Genomic DNA, 14,602 nt, shown 5'->3' with positions numbered 1-14,602 from the left:
CGTAGCTCTCCATCTGTGTGCACTACTAGGTTCAGACAAACCAGGCGCATGTTGTTGCGGAGAAACCGCCGGTCTGAACGCGGCACCAGCCGCCTCATTGTCAGACCGCGCGGCGGTGTCTCTGGACTCCATTACTATCCCTCCCCTTTGGCATGAATAAGCATTCACAACGGCAGACAACTGGCAACTGACTGGGAGGAAGTATATATAGCAAGGTGCTCCTCAGCACCACCCAGTCCCAGTCAGCCAATCACCCGCTGTTCTGGGATCAGCTGATCGTCCAGATAAGCTGATCCTTCTCCTATTGGCATAAAGGGCTTGCCTGTTAGTGCGCGTGCGCGTAGCTCTCCATCTGTGTGCACTACTAGGCTCAGACAACCCAAGCGCATGTTGCTGCGGAGAAACCGCCGGTCTTAACCGCCTCGCTGTCAGACCGTGCGGCGGAATCTCTGCAATCCATTACAGTAAACAACTGTGTACATTTTGACATTCAGTTGCTATTCAGCCATTAACCAAATGGGGACAGACGCAGTACAAATCTACGTCCAGCAGGTGGTGTTGTCTCCCCGACCGGACGTAGATTCAACGTTGTCGTTAACGAAGCATCCCGCCGTGATCTTGCACACCCGAGAGGGAAGATTAAGCTGGCATATGACAGCTGACATTTCCCCTCAGTGATCAGCAGCCATCACGTATGGCTCCTGATCACGTGATCACTACGATCGCCGGAGGATTGTAGTGATCACATTTACAGCAGCAGTGGTAGGAGAGGAAGAAGAAGATCCACTCACCTTCTTAACGGTTCCCCTCCCCTCTGGCCGGCACCCCGCTCGCTCTGACATAAGTGTCGGGTCCCGGCTTGAGGACGTCATCAAGCCGGGACCCGGGACTTAACACCAGTGCGAGCAGGGACACCGGCCAGAGTGGGGCGGTCTAAAGCTGCTCATCGCTGGAGCCTGGGAGGTGAGTAAAGGCTGCTGGCTACAGAGTGGACGCCTGGCTACAAGGGGGGCACCAATGGCTAGCTATACTGGGGATCCGGCTGCCTGACCCCCAAATGCGCCCCCCCTCCCCCGTGTAAAATGGCATGATCCTTAAGGGAGGTTAGGCAGGCGGTCCCCAAAGGGTTAAAGATGCCTATAAACAGTAAAAGCTTCTATTGATGCTGTGGCAACTTTTTGGTTAATTAGAAGTGGGACCCTTCGAATTCTGTTTGTGATTACAGCAAGAATGCCAAACTGTCTGATGATGGCATTTTCCCTTTGCATCAGAACTGACATAAAGCTCCTGTAGCAAATAAGAAACTGCATTTATTAAAATGAAGACTCTGCAGCTTTTATGGAAGGAAAACCTTTATAATATTTCTAAAATAGACACAAACAACAAATAAGCCATTAGATGTCTTTATCTTTAACGTGTTCCTATAGTCTACACAGAATTAAGGCAGTCGGAAATTCAGCAGGATATATTGGTATCTCTAAAACAATGGTCAGGGCCCACTGTGCCAGCTACTATACACTAGGAAATAGATCAGCTGTTTCAATGACTAAAACTGATGTAAGATTTAATTAATTTAATTATCAGATGTAATTTAAAGTCGTGTTCCCCAAACCTGTCCTCAAGGCCCATCAGCAGTACGTCTTGCAGATAACCACAAGCATTTACAGGTGCTGCTCTGAAGAACTCTACAGAATTTGCACTGTTGGTGGGCCTTGAGGGGACAGGGTTGGGGAACACCGATTTAAAGTACTGATATCCGTGCTCATTGCATGGAAAACAATGAAAAATGCAATAGTTTTTATACACCTATAACATTTTTATACACAAAAATTAGGGTGCGGTAATTGCTACAACATCAAGGCACAATTAGAGCCTAAATTTCACCATGTACACAAAATCAAATATGCCACCTGATGCCTCCAAACCTTATGCAGAGACCAGGAGATATTTTCTACTTCAGGCAGAAGATGAAGTGAGAGTTAGATATAGGATCTCCTTGTGTAAATTTGCCTGAGCATTGACCAGATGGAAAAGGTCCAGGAAGGTGCTGTCGTCCTCATTGCGGCCCACTGAAAAACAACAACACAAAACTCAGGAGAAGGGCAGATGGACCATTCTATCTTTTCAGCGTAATGAATTATGGCAGAAAGCATTTGTGGTTCATGTATTCTGCACAGGTACAATAGAAGATCAGGTGGCAGTACAGTGACACACATGTCTGAACATGTACACTCAGTAGTCACAAAAAAATAAAGACATGTAGTGCTCACTTTATCCCACTAGAAGGCATGGTTTCCAAAAGAATAAATGAGAGACACTAATTAAATTTTTTCAGTTTAAAGCCTGTAAGTAATTGGAGCAGGTTTTCTAAAGGAGATTTCTGGTGAACAGAAGGAAAATTACAAACTGTTCATTTTCCATCAGACATCCAAACATCTAAAGAAACAATGCAAAAAAACAAAACAACAACAAAAAAGCGATTTTATTTTCTTCCAAACCAAGCACGGGTCCTGCAGCATTTCTGCTGCTTTCTGAGGTGATTCAGCCTCAATGTTATGTAAAGGAAAGTGGAGAATCGCTCTGAAAAGCGCTAGATCAGAGCAATTTTCCAAGCATTTTTGTTACAGAAGCTGTTCAGTTACAGCTCTACTGTAACAAAAAATAAAAAACGCTACACCAAAACGCTCCAAAAATCGCTAGGCATATGCCTAAAATCGCCTAAAAAAATCACTTCAAAAAGTGCTGAGCATTTGCATTTGTCATTTTTAAGTTCTTCGGGAGGAAGGGAGGGGGGGGGGGGGGTCGTAATTCATGATTGGTACACCTCTGCACCGGCCGCACCAGTGATATACTAATAAGAAATTAAGATTTAGGTTTTCCTGGGTTTTTAGCACATCCTATGTAGCTTCGCCTGGTTACATCCTATCATTTTCATAGAAAGTCCGATTCACCTCCCCAGTGTGGGTAGCTTGATGCTCCCCCAGTATAGATAGCCAGATTCCCCCCTTCCCAGTATAGGAAGCCTAATGCGCTGCAGTGTAGGTAGACAGATTCCCCCATATTGTTAGCCAAATATCCTTCCCAGTATAGGCAGCCTAATGCCTTCTCCCCCTTGGTATAAGTACCCAGATTCATCCCCACACCCCCAAATATAGGTAGCCAGATTTACACTACTTCCCACCCATCCCCCCAACTGTTATTTTCATACAAATCTGTGTGTCTGTCCTGTTTCTTTTGGCCTCGCTCCAATAGGTGGTGCCCTAGGGAACGTAATAGTTTGCCATGTCTGAAAACAGGTTTAGTTATAATGTATGGCTATCCTAATATAACCTCATTAGATTTTGTAGGTATGTGGTTAGAGGCGCTCCATACAAGATGATGACAAAAATTATGCTGCTCAGCAACCACCTCTGCTGCTATGATGACCAGGATAGATCCTCTTCACCTTCACATAAGTAATCATGCAAAGTCACAGCGCCAGGAATTATGTTGTCATAAGCATAAAAGGAATTTCATCCACTTCCAGAGATTGCACCTTCAGTCTGCGTTCCTATAGTGCAGCTTAATGCACCCAAACAGAGAAGCAGAGAGGGGATTCTCTCAGTGGATATAAAGTCAACTTTTATTCAAACAAGGCACATCAGGTACAGAATAAGATCACTCACATAACGAGGGTCCTATGCCTGTATAGGACCCTCTCCGGAAATTTTGCTTCCCACCCTTGTGGTACTCTTACACATGAAAAGCGATCAGTGGTGTCCAGCCCGCTCTCGTCCCGACTAGTTTCGGCTTTTCGCTGTCATCGGGATACGAGAGCTCGCTGCTCGCTCTCGTATCCCTCGTAGGCTCTCGAGGGATACAAATCTAGTCGGGACGAGAGCGGGCTGAACACCACTGATCACTTTTCATGTGTAAAAGTACCACAAGGGTGGGAAGCAAAATTTCCGGAGAGGGTCCTATACAGGCATAGGACCCTTGTTATGTGAGTGATCTTTTTCTGTAAAGGATGTGCCTTGTTTGAATAAAAGTTGACTTTATATCCACTGAAAGAATCCCCTCTCTGCTTCTCTGTTTGGGTGCATTAGGCTGCACTATAGGAACGCAGACTGAAGGTGCAATCTCTGGAAGTGGACGGGATTCCTTTTATGCTTATGACAACATAATTCCTGGTGCTGTGACATTGCATGATAATCTCATTAGAACTATTTGGCAAATTATGCGGTTTCTTCTTTTTTTCTGCCACAGTCAGCAAAACAAGCTTTCTCTGAATATTTTATGTAGAGTAAAGTTAAGGTTGGTTAACATTTTTGTATTACAGGGAGCCCCTCAAGTACTACTAGCCAAACATTTTGGAACGAAGAAACCGGGGAGATGTTTAATATTCTGAAAATCTGTAGGCAGATTTAATGGCATAAAAACCAATCCATAAATTATGCTACAATACCTCGCAGCAGACTGAGATTACTGAACTTTTCTTTTAATAACTTTATTTTATGCTAAAACATCAAATTATCATCTCTCTAAGAAATGTAAACAAGACTAGGGAGCCCTCTACTGGGAAGTAAAGGCATTGTTCAAGATCATATGAACATCATTATGAAACAGAGAGGGTTGATTATGCAATGTAAAAATTACTGTAGCAGAATCATCCTGAGGACTTTAGTTGCTTTCAACTTGGCTGACATAGGATGCCACCTACCCAATCAGTGTAATACATTTCAGCCATGCATTTCCTACCCAGTTAACCCTTTGTTCTGGTAGAATTGGAAGCATCCCTTCCCCATGCTTAGTGAATCTCCAAACTTAAATATCCAGATTCATTTGGAATCAAAAGCAGGGGCGTAGCAATAGGGGGTGCAGAGGTAGCGACCGCATCGGGGCCCTTGGGCCAGAGGGGCCCTATAGGGCCCTTCCTCAACTACAGTATTAGCTCTCTATTGGTCCTGTACTCATAATAATCACTTCTATAGATGCTTTGAATAGTGGTAATCATTAGCAAACTGTTCCCCATCCCCTTCTTGCACCTCTGACACTGTAGTTGCCATTGGAAGGTTTTGGTGCGCCATATCAATTGTCATGTATAGAGTGTTTGGGGGGCCCCACTGTAAAACTTGCATTGGGGCCCACAGCGCCTTAGCTACGCCACTGATCAAAAGTTACCTAAAATTAAATGAAACAACCTGACACTGCACAAATCAAGAGGTGGAGTAGACCTCCCTAACTTTCATAAATACTGGCTAGCCTCCCATTTAGTTTGACTGATGGACCGGGCTAGGCTAATCATACAAAAATAAAGAATAGGTAAAAATAGAGCAGGCCTTTTGTTCATACCCCATAGAAACACTACCGTGGATAAAGCCTTCAAAAGCTAGCAGACGTATAGAAATGTATCCACTCATTAGCACTACTTTAAAAGCAAAAGCATTTTACCACTGCTGCAAAAATGATCTAATCTCAGGAGGGTTTAATCTTGGGAAATCCGGAATTTAGTCCTGGTCTGGACAAAGATTTTCTTAACGGGTAACAACTTGATGCAAAACCTAGGGTGATTAATTTTTGGCACTAAGGAAGATGTAAAACATACACAGAGGAATGCGAAAGTTTGGGCAACATTGTTAATTGTCATGATTTTCCTGAATAAATCGCTGGTTGTTACAGTAAAAAATGTCAGTTAAATATATCATATAGGAGACACACACAGTGATATTTGAGAAGTGAAATGAAGTTTATTGGATTTACAGAGAGTGCACAATAATTGTTTAAACAAAATTAGGCAGGTGCATAAAAATTTGGGCACCACAAAAAAGAAATGAAATCAATATTTAGTAGATCCTCCTTTTGCAGAAATTACAGCCTCTAAACACTTCCTGTAGGTTCTAATGAGAGTCTGGATTCTGGTTGAAGGTATTTTGGACCATTCCTCTTTACAAAATATCTCTAGTTCATTCAGGTTTGATGACTTCCGAGCATGGACAGCTCTCTTTAATGCTACGTACACACATGCGACAACGATCGTTCATTGAGAACGACGAACGAACTTTTAATTGATGAAAGAACGACCTATGTAAAGATAGTTTTAAAAGGTGTGTAACGATCTGATCGTTAGAATGAACGTTACATCACGTAAAGCAACTATTGCGCCTGCGCATAAAAATGAGAAGTTTCACAGAGAAATAGTGAAATGCGCATGTCAAGCCTAGTACGAACGACCGTTTCCAATGATGTACTACTTTTGCAAACGATCGTCGTTGGTTAGAATCCGCCGAGACAGAACTTTCTTTTGTAGCGATTTGGCTCGTTCGTCATTTGCCTTAATAGTCGGTGGTTCATTTTTTGTAACGATCGTCGTTGGTAAAGATCGGGGAACGATCGTTACAAACGACTATAGTCGCATGTGTGTACGCACCTTCACTCACACCACAGATTTTCAATTATATTCAGGTCTGGGGACTGAGATGGCCATTCCAGAATGTTGTACTTGTTCCTCTGCATGATTGCTTTAGTGGATTTTGAGCAGTGTTTAGGGTCATCACTGATTCCTGGACATTCGTCTCCAGAATCTGCTGATACTGAGTGGAATCCATGCATCCCTCAACTTTGACAAGATTCCCAGTCCCTGCACTAGCCACACAGCCCCACAGTATGATGGAACCACCACCATATTTTACTGTAGGTAGCAGGTGTTTTTTTTTTATATGCTGTGTTGTTTTTCCTCCATGCATAAGCCTCTTGTTATGCCCAAATAACTCAATTTTAGTTTCATCAGTCCACAGCACCTTATTCCAAAATGAAGCTGGCTTGTCCAAATGTGCTTTAGCATACCTCAAGCAGCTCTGTTTGTGCTGTGGGCAGCAAAAAGGCTTCCTCTGCATACAGCATCTCCTTGTGTAAAGTGCGCCAAATGGTTGAACGATGCACAGGGACTCCATCTGCAGCTAGATGATGTTGTAGATCTTTGGTGCTGGTCTGTGGGATGACTCTGACTGTTCTCACTATTTGTCGCTTCTGTTTATCCGAGATTTTTCTTGGTCTGCCACTTCGAGCCTTAACTTGAAGTGAACCTGTGGTCTTCTATTTCCTCAATATGTTCCTAACTGTGAAAAACAGACAGCTGAAATCTCTGAGACAGCTTTCTGTATCCTTTTCCTAAACTATGATGGTGAACACTCTTTGTCTTGAGGTCATTTGAGAATTGTTTTGAGAACCCTATGTTGCTACTCTTCAGATAAATTTAAAAGAGGAGGGAAACGTACAACTTACCCCCTTAAATTCTCTTTCTTATAATTGGATTCATCTGTGTATGTAGGTCAGGGGTCACTGAGCTTACCAAGCCAATTTGAGCTCCAATAATTAGTTCTAAAGGTTTTGGAATCAATAAAATGACAGCACAGCCCAAATTTATGCACCTGCCTAACTTTATTTAAACAATTATTGCACACTTTCTGTAAATGCAATAAACTTCATTTCACTTCTCAAATATCACTGTGTGTGTCTCCTATATGATATATTTAACTGACATTTTTTACCGTAACAACCAACGATTTATACAAGAAAATCATGACGATAGACAACGTTGCCCAAACTTTCGCATTCCACTGTATATGCTCAGGTGAGGGACTACACAGCCCCCTCACTAGAGATGAGCGTAATGACCTAATTACGATTTCGCGAAATTTCGCGTAATTAGTGTAATTACGATTATGGCCGTAAGTACATATTCGTAATGAAGAAGGATTTCGCGAAATTTCGCGTAAGCGTAATTTTCGCGTAATTTTCGCATTACAGTGGGTTCATGCCGTAATTTCGCATTAAACGCTACCGTAATTTCGCGTTAAACCGTAACGCTCCGTATAATATAAAAAAGCCGCCGACTTTAAGGGTTAATAGCAAAGTCCCCTTAAATGCTAAGAGCCTCAAATTTGGAGAATATATTAAGGAGATCAGGAGGAATAAGAGGAAATTTTTTTTTTTCAAAAAGACCTTATAGTTTTTGAGAAAATCGATGTTAAAGTTTGCCCACCCCCCCTCCCAGGAGAAATGAGTATAGAGGTACTTGTACCCCTTACCCATTTCCTTTAAGAGTTAAAAGTAAATAAACACACAGACACTTAGAAAAAGTATTTTAATTGAACAAAAAACATAACCACGAAAAAAGTCCTTTAATATTCTTAATTAACCATTAATACTTACCTTGGAGCCCAAATACAAAGATGCTTAGGGAGCTCTGAGCTATATAGCTCTGTCGGGTGCGTGCGGGTGCGGCGGCTGAGCGGCGAGTGGCGTCGGGTGCGGCGTAGTTACAATGTAACAAAGTTGTTACATTGTAATAACTTTGTTATATTGTAACTGTTTAGTATATTTCCGAGGATATTGCGTGGGAACTGGCTTTTAAAGGGACAGGTAAGTATTAATGGTTAATTAAGAATATTAAAGGACTTTTTTCGTGGTTATGTTTTTTGTTCAATTAAAATACTTTTTCTAAGTGTCTGTGTGTTTATTTACTTTTAACTCTTAAAGGAAATGGGTAAGGGGTACAAGTACCTCTATACTCATTTCTCCTGGGAGGGGGGGTGGGCATCTGGGGGACCCCTTTTTAAAGGGGACTCCCAGATTCCACCATGAACCTCCCCCCCAGGAAATCGCGGCCTCCACCTCCACCGCCCATCGGAGGTGGAGAAGAGCCCCTTGTCCTTGGATTGGACAAGGGCTCGGAGGGGGAGGGGAAAGCTTGGCTGCCCCTCCCCTTCCGAGACCCCCCCAATCCATGGACCATGCGGGCTGGTATAGTCAGGGTGCGGAGCCCCACGCGGCCGGTGCTCCGCATTCTGGCTATCCCAGCCTGCATGGGGGACAAGGGGTTAAAGAGGTCTGGGAGGGGGGACCCCACGTCGTTTTTTTTTTATATTTCCCACACTCAGAACGAAGTAAGTAAAACTCTTCCCACTTGGGGGAATCTATGAAAATAATACACTATTGTTACCTGTGCAAAAAAAACTGACATTTTCCGAATTTAAAAGACATTTTCGCCCTTGAAACTTAAAAATCGATTTTCTCAAAAACTATAAGGTCTTTTTGAAAAAAATTTTTTTCCTCTTATTCCCACTGATCCCCTTAATATACCCTGGGAATTTGGTGTTCCTAAACTTTAAGCAGGCTTTGCTATTAACCGTTAAAGTCGGCGGGTTTTTAAATGTTTACATTTTTCCTTTGAAACTTTAACATTGATTTTCTCAAAAACTATAAGGTCTTTTTGAAAAAAAATTTTTTCCTCTTATTCCTCCTGATCTCCTTAATATATTCTCCAAATTTGAGGCTCTTAGCATTTAAGGGGGCTTTGCTATTAACCCTTAAAGTCGGCGGCTTTTTTAGATTATACGGAGCGTTACGGTTTAACGCGAAATTACGGTAGCGTTTAATGCGAAATTACGGCATGAACGAAACGCGAAATTTCGCATTGAAAATTACGCTTACGGTATTTTCAATTACGATTTTAATGGCAATTACGCTACCGCAATTTCGCATCGTAATCGCGAATTTCGCATGCGTAATTATAGTAATGCGAAATTTCGAAAATTTCAGCTCAACTCTACCCCTCACAAATTCCGCTGTGGCAATTTTTCAACTAAGACTCAGACACCAAGTGCAATTAACTTTTTCTACGGAGTTTTCTGCTAGGTAATTTTTTTAAACTTGTCAAAAAAAATTCCTGTTACGCGACCAGAAAGCAAGAAAATACTCAAAATAATTTTGATAGTACTTTTCTACCTACTTTACAGTACTTTTTCAGATGAAAAGTGCTGAAAAGTTATTTTAAATAAAAGATGAAAGATTATCTCCTTGGAATAGACTCGGGGGGAAAAGTTAATAGCGAACGAGCCCATGTGTCTTCTTTTCAAATCTCACTTAGACCAGGGACCTAAAAGACATGTTAGCCTGGAACTTTATTTTATTAGAGGAACAATAAAATACAGGGCTTTTACATTTTTTAAATCAATCGGCACAAAGAAAGAAATACCAAAGGAAAAATGGAAAATGAAAATGATCTTTTTAAACAAACATAGATCATCCAGTAATTTCTGGGCTCAAGAACAGAATGACAAATTTCAGACATTGGCTATCATTCATAAAGCATTTCCGCATGCGGAAATGCTTTAAACAGCTGACTTTACCTCACACGTAGCAAAATCTGCATTCATAAAGGCTCCTTCCGCATCAAAAGCTGACATTACCGAGCACAGCGATAAATCACCGCCTTGTGCGGTGATTATTGTAAAAAATGTAGCAAAATGTTAATTCATAAAGATCACCGCAAGCGGTGAGAGGTCGGGAAGTACCGCTCCCTCTGATGTGGCGATAACAATGTAAGTGAATGGAAACACACAGACCTCCCAGGCAGCTGCATTAGAGCGGAACACGGAGAAATGTATCAACTCGGCTGCTTCCGTGTCTCCGCAAGCCTACCGCCTGCCTACCGCCAGCCTAGTTCTGGGAATCTCCGCACTGCTATCGCAACTGGATACATTTTTATGAATGAGCAGCCAGAAGTCTAAAACACTGACAGCGTTGTTTTCCCGCACTGATTCTCCATACCAACAGCACTCTCATGAATGATAGCCATAGTGGTATAGAACGCCTGACACATTAAACAAAATCTTTCCACAAAGGTCCAACAAGTAAGTGCTGGACTGGAGATGCAAAGTCAATGAAGGCACTTTTATTCATATTATGGGGTCAATTCATAAAGCATTAAACAGCTGACTTTACCGAGCACTTAGGAAAATGTCAATTCATAAAAGCTGTTACTGCATGAAAAGCTGAAATTACTGAGCAGTGAGGTAAATTACCGACTTGTGTGGTAATTACCTCAACACATGTCAGTAAATGTTAATTCATAAAGCTGACAACAAGCAGTAAAGCCACGAGGAATACTGTCTGCTTTGAAGGGGTGAAAAGAGTGCAGAGACTGTGCTGGGAGCTGTGACTCAAGCAGAAGCAGAGGCAGCTGTGACTGACAGGAGCAGGGAGCTAATAGAAACAGCCCCTGCCTTCTGCAAGTCTGAATGTTGAAGTCTGATAGGACCTGCAGCCTTAGCCCGGCGAGACAAGCTTTTCAAACCCCCAGGAAGCAGCAGAGCGAGATCGGAACAAAACAGGTATCCCCTGAATACCTTAGGCTGTGTGTCTGTTTAACCTCTTGGGTACCTGTTTGAAGATATGTAGGAGCTAGAACGGAAAATCAATGAAGCATGGCATGTGTAAAGTTTCTTAGAGGTTAATCTAAGCTCTGGCAATTAAATAGAATGTTAAGAAAGACTAATGGACAGATTCAGAGCAAGCAGAGGCAGTATAACAAAACACGTACATCTAAAGGGATGTCAGGATGCCTCACAATGCCCTCACTGCATGGAACAGCTTGTAACAACACAGAGACACTCCACTCTCTTCTGCTGCTAAGAACAGGTTTTTGTAAATGGGCTTCGGTAATTTACCACACTTCTACCGTACCTGTGAAAATGTTTATGAATTAGCTCACAAAAGTCTAAAATACTGAATGCAGTATTTTACCGACCACATTTTTTTTGCACAGCCTTTTATGAATTGACCCCTATGTGGGAGTGCCCTTTTGATAGATAAATTCTGGAAAGGTATCTACAAGACAATGGGCTGATTCATGAAGCTGCGCTGCTATCGCAGTCTAGTACTCTAAATTGAAGGCTGCACACTATGCTCGCTCTTGCAGCATAGAGAGCCTTCCTTAGTTATGCCCGTTGCTTACATAGCAACGTGCGTTCCTTTAACCACTTCGCATCCAGACCTTTTTTCCCACTTATTGACCAGAGCAGTTTTGACAGTTTAGGTATGTCCTTATTTAATCAGAAATAACTTTATCCATACTTATGACACAGAAATGAAATATATATTGTTTTTTTCAAGACAAACGAGGCTTTCATTGTATGCCATGTTTTCCCTCGAACAATTTTGTTTTCTATGAATTTTAATGGGAAAACAAAGAAAAAAATAGAAAAAAAATTATTTCTCAGTTTTACCAATTCCAGTTTAAAAATAAAAAGTGCTACTGTACATAAAAAACACAAATTTTGTTTGGCTATTCTTACTGCTTATCACAAAACTTAGATTATTTTCCGGTCACAATTTATGGTGAAGATATTTGATTCTGAAATAATGCTACTGTATGTATTTTTCACTATGAAATGAAAAAAATAAAAGTATTTTTAATAGTAAAAATCAATCTCATTAGCTCAGGAAACATATATTCCCATTCACCAATTAGTGCTGCATCAGATAGTGCCAGAAATGTGCACAGGAGCAATCCCAGTCCTGCACAGCGCTGCTTCTGTACAAGTCAGTAGATTCAACTGACCTGTGGCTTAGATGAAGTCACAGAGGACGTATATCTACTGACCTGTGGATGAAGTGGTTAAATGCCAGCTGCTGCTTTGATGTATCATGACCGCAATATTTCAGGAGAGCAGCCACTACTATGTTAACTAACATAGTTACTATAGTAATCCAAAGAAGTTTTACAAGTGTATCAACTCTATAACAAAAAAAAAAGTATTGGACTCCTAAAGGATGAGGGAGGGAACTCAATTGGGTGACCACAGAAGGGCGGAGCTGTGAATGCTTGGTTTGCTTCACTTGGCTTCACTTGGCTGAGTGGCTGGATAGTGTACTGGTTAATGGCCCGTACTCACGGGCTGCAGAAGTTGCCTGTCGCCAGCACACGTGAGCGTGTGGGCGACAGGCCGGCGACAGCTTCTCGCCAGGTCCCTCCGCGTACACACGCGGAAGAGGGACCAGCGGCGAGGCGGAAGCTGTCGCCGACGTTCCTCCTCCCCCCGCCGGAAGCTCCATATGATACAATGGAGGTTGCTGTCGCTAGTCCGCGTACTCACGCGGACTAGCGACAGTTGCGGGGGAGGGGCGGCGGCGACTGTCGCCATGCGATTGAAACTTTCAATCGCATGGCGACATAAGCGGCGGGCGACAGTTCGGGGTGCGCGCGCGTGCGGCGGCCCATACTCACGGGCGACCTGTCGCCGCAACACGCGCGCGCCGCGTGTTGAGGCGACAAAAGTCCCTCGTGAGTATGGGCCATAAGGGCTCTGCCTCTGACACAAGAGACCAGGGTTCAAGTCTTAGCTCTTCCTGTTCAGTAAGCCAAGACCTATTTAGTAGAAGACCTCGGGCAAGACTCCATAACACTGCTACTGCTTATAGAGCGCAACTTAGTAGCTGCACCTCTGGTGCTTTGAGTCTGCCAGGAGAAAAGTACAATATACATGTTCTGTGTCTTGTCTTCACGAGGATACATTAGCCTTGCAAATTACAGATTCAGAAGGGTCCCAATCTTCCAATTTTGATATTAAATATTTACCACAGGTAGGAGTGAAGGCAAGACTAAATACAATTAAAACTGGTAAGGCATCCGGCCCGGATGACATACATCCTAGGGTGCTAAGGGAATTAAGTTACGTTTTCAATAAACCCAATATAAATCAATATCATCAGTAAATCAATATAAAAGCTTGACAGATCATTTTTTTTTGTCTGCACACTTGTGCAAAGGACTAGGGGACATGATCTGGACATGGAGGAAAAAAAGTTTTAGCCATTTATTTAGGAACAGGTTCTGTACAGTAATGTGATTACTGTGAGTGATTAACCTCCCTGGCGGTAAGCCCAAGCTGAGTTCGGGCTATGCCGCGCCGGAGGATTTCTCAGGGCCTGCTGGGGCGATTCGCCCCATTCAAAGTGCTGTGCGCGCAGCCAGCACTTTGCTAGCCGCGCGCACAGCTCGATCGCCGCCGCTCTGCGGCGATCGCCCGCACGCAGCGGCGAAAGAGGGCCCCCGCCAGAGCCCTGCGCTGCCCGGACCAATGAGTTCCGGGCAGCGCTATGGGCTGGATCGAGTGCGCATGATGTCAGGACGTCGGCTGACATCCATGACGTCATGCCGATCGTCGCCATGGCGACAGGAGAAGCCAAACAGGGGAACGCGTTATATACGCGCTCCCCTGTTTGCTATTGATGCCGGCGACGATCGCACTAGAGGGCCACATGCGCCCTCTAGTGGTGTTTCATGTAGCTACCACTCTGGTAGCTTTACATGAAACAAAAACAAAAATACAAAAAAAAGGATTTTTGCCCATTTTTAAAAAAAAAATTAACCGCCAAGGAGGTTAAAATGTGGAATGTATTACCATCTTTCACACAGGCACGCAAATGAGGAGGCGTAACCTCCTCGAACCTTGCAAGTCAATGGGCATTATGCTGCAGGTTGCCAAGGAAATGAACCACGCATCCTTTGGGATGCATATGAGTGTGCCTCTGCTAACTTGTGTGTGATGCAATACCAGATATGATGTTGTGCGCTCCATAATAGAGCGCTGGCTAATATCCAGGTTAGATGTGGCCAGGTTGGTCGTCCCACTGTTTGGTTAAGGGATTGGCGTTATTTATGCCGCCCATTACAACATAGTGGTGAGCTTTCTCCCCACTGTGGAACCGAGTCTATGAAGAAGCGCAAAAACATGAAGCTATTGTTGACGCTCTAGTCTCTGTGTGCAGCCCTGGAAAG

At 43.1% G+C, this 14,602-nt stretch overlaps 1 protein-coding gene across 3 annotated transcripts in view; it reads right to left on the bottom strand.

The window, feature by feature from the left end:
* Positions 1-1,334: 1,334 nt before the first annotated feature.
* FBXO47 (F-box protein 47) overlaps positions 1,335-14,602 on the bottom strand; it is a 274,591-nt gene continuing 261,323 nt past the window's right edge. For all 3 annotated transcript variants that reach the window (XM_068262737.1, XM_068262736.1, XM_068262738.1), the window contains one exon: positions 1,335-2,069. In XM_068262737.1, coding sequence (XP_068118838.1) covers positions 1,957-2,069 — 113 coding nt within the window. In that variant the 3' untranslated portion in view covers positions 1,335-1,956. The remainder of the gene's footprint in view (positions 2,070-14,602) is intronic.

Source organism: Hyperolius riggenbachi, chromosome 12 (assembly GCF_040937935.1).
Source record: "Hyperolius riggenbachi isolate aHypRig1 chromosome 12, aHypRig1.pri, whole genome shotgun sequence".
Lineage (NCBI taxonomy): Eukaryota > Metazoa > Chordata > Amphibia > Anura > Hyperoliidae > Hyperolius > Hyperolius riggenbachi.
This window is presented reverse-complemented; position numbering and strand designations above follow the sequence as displayed.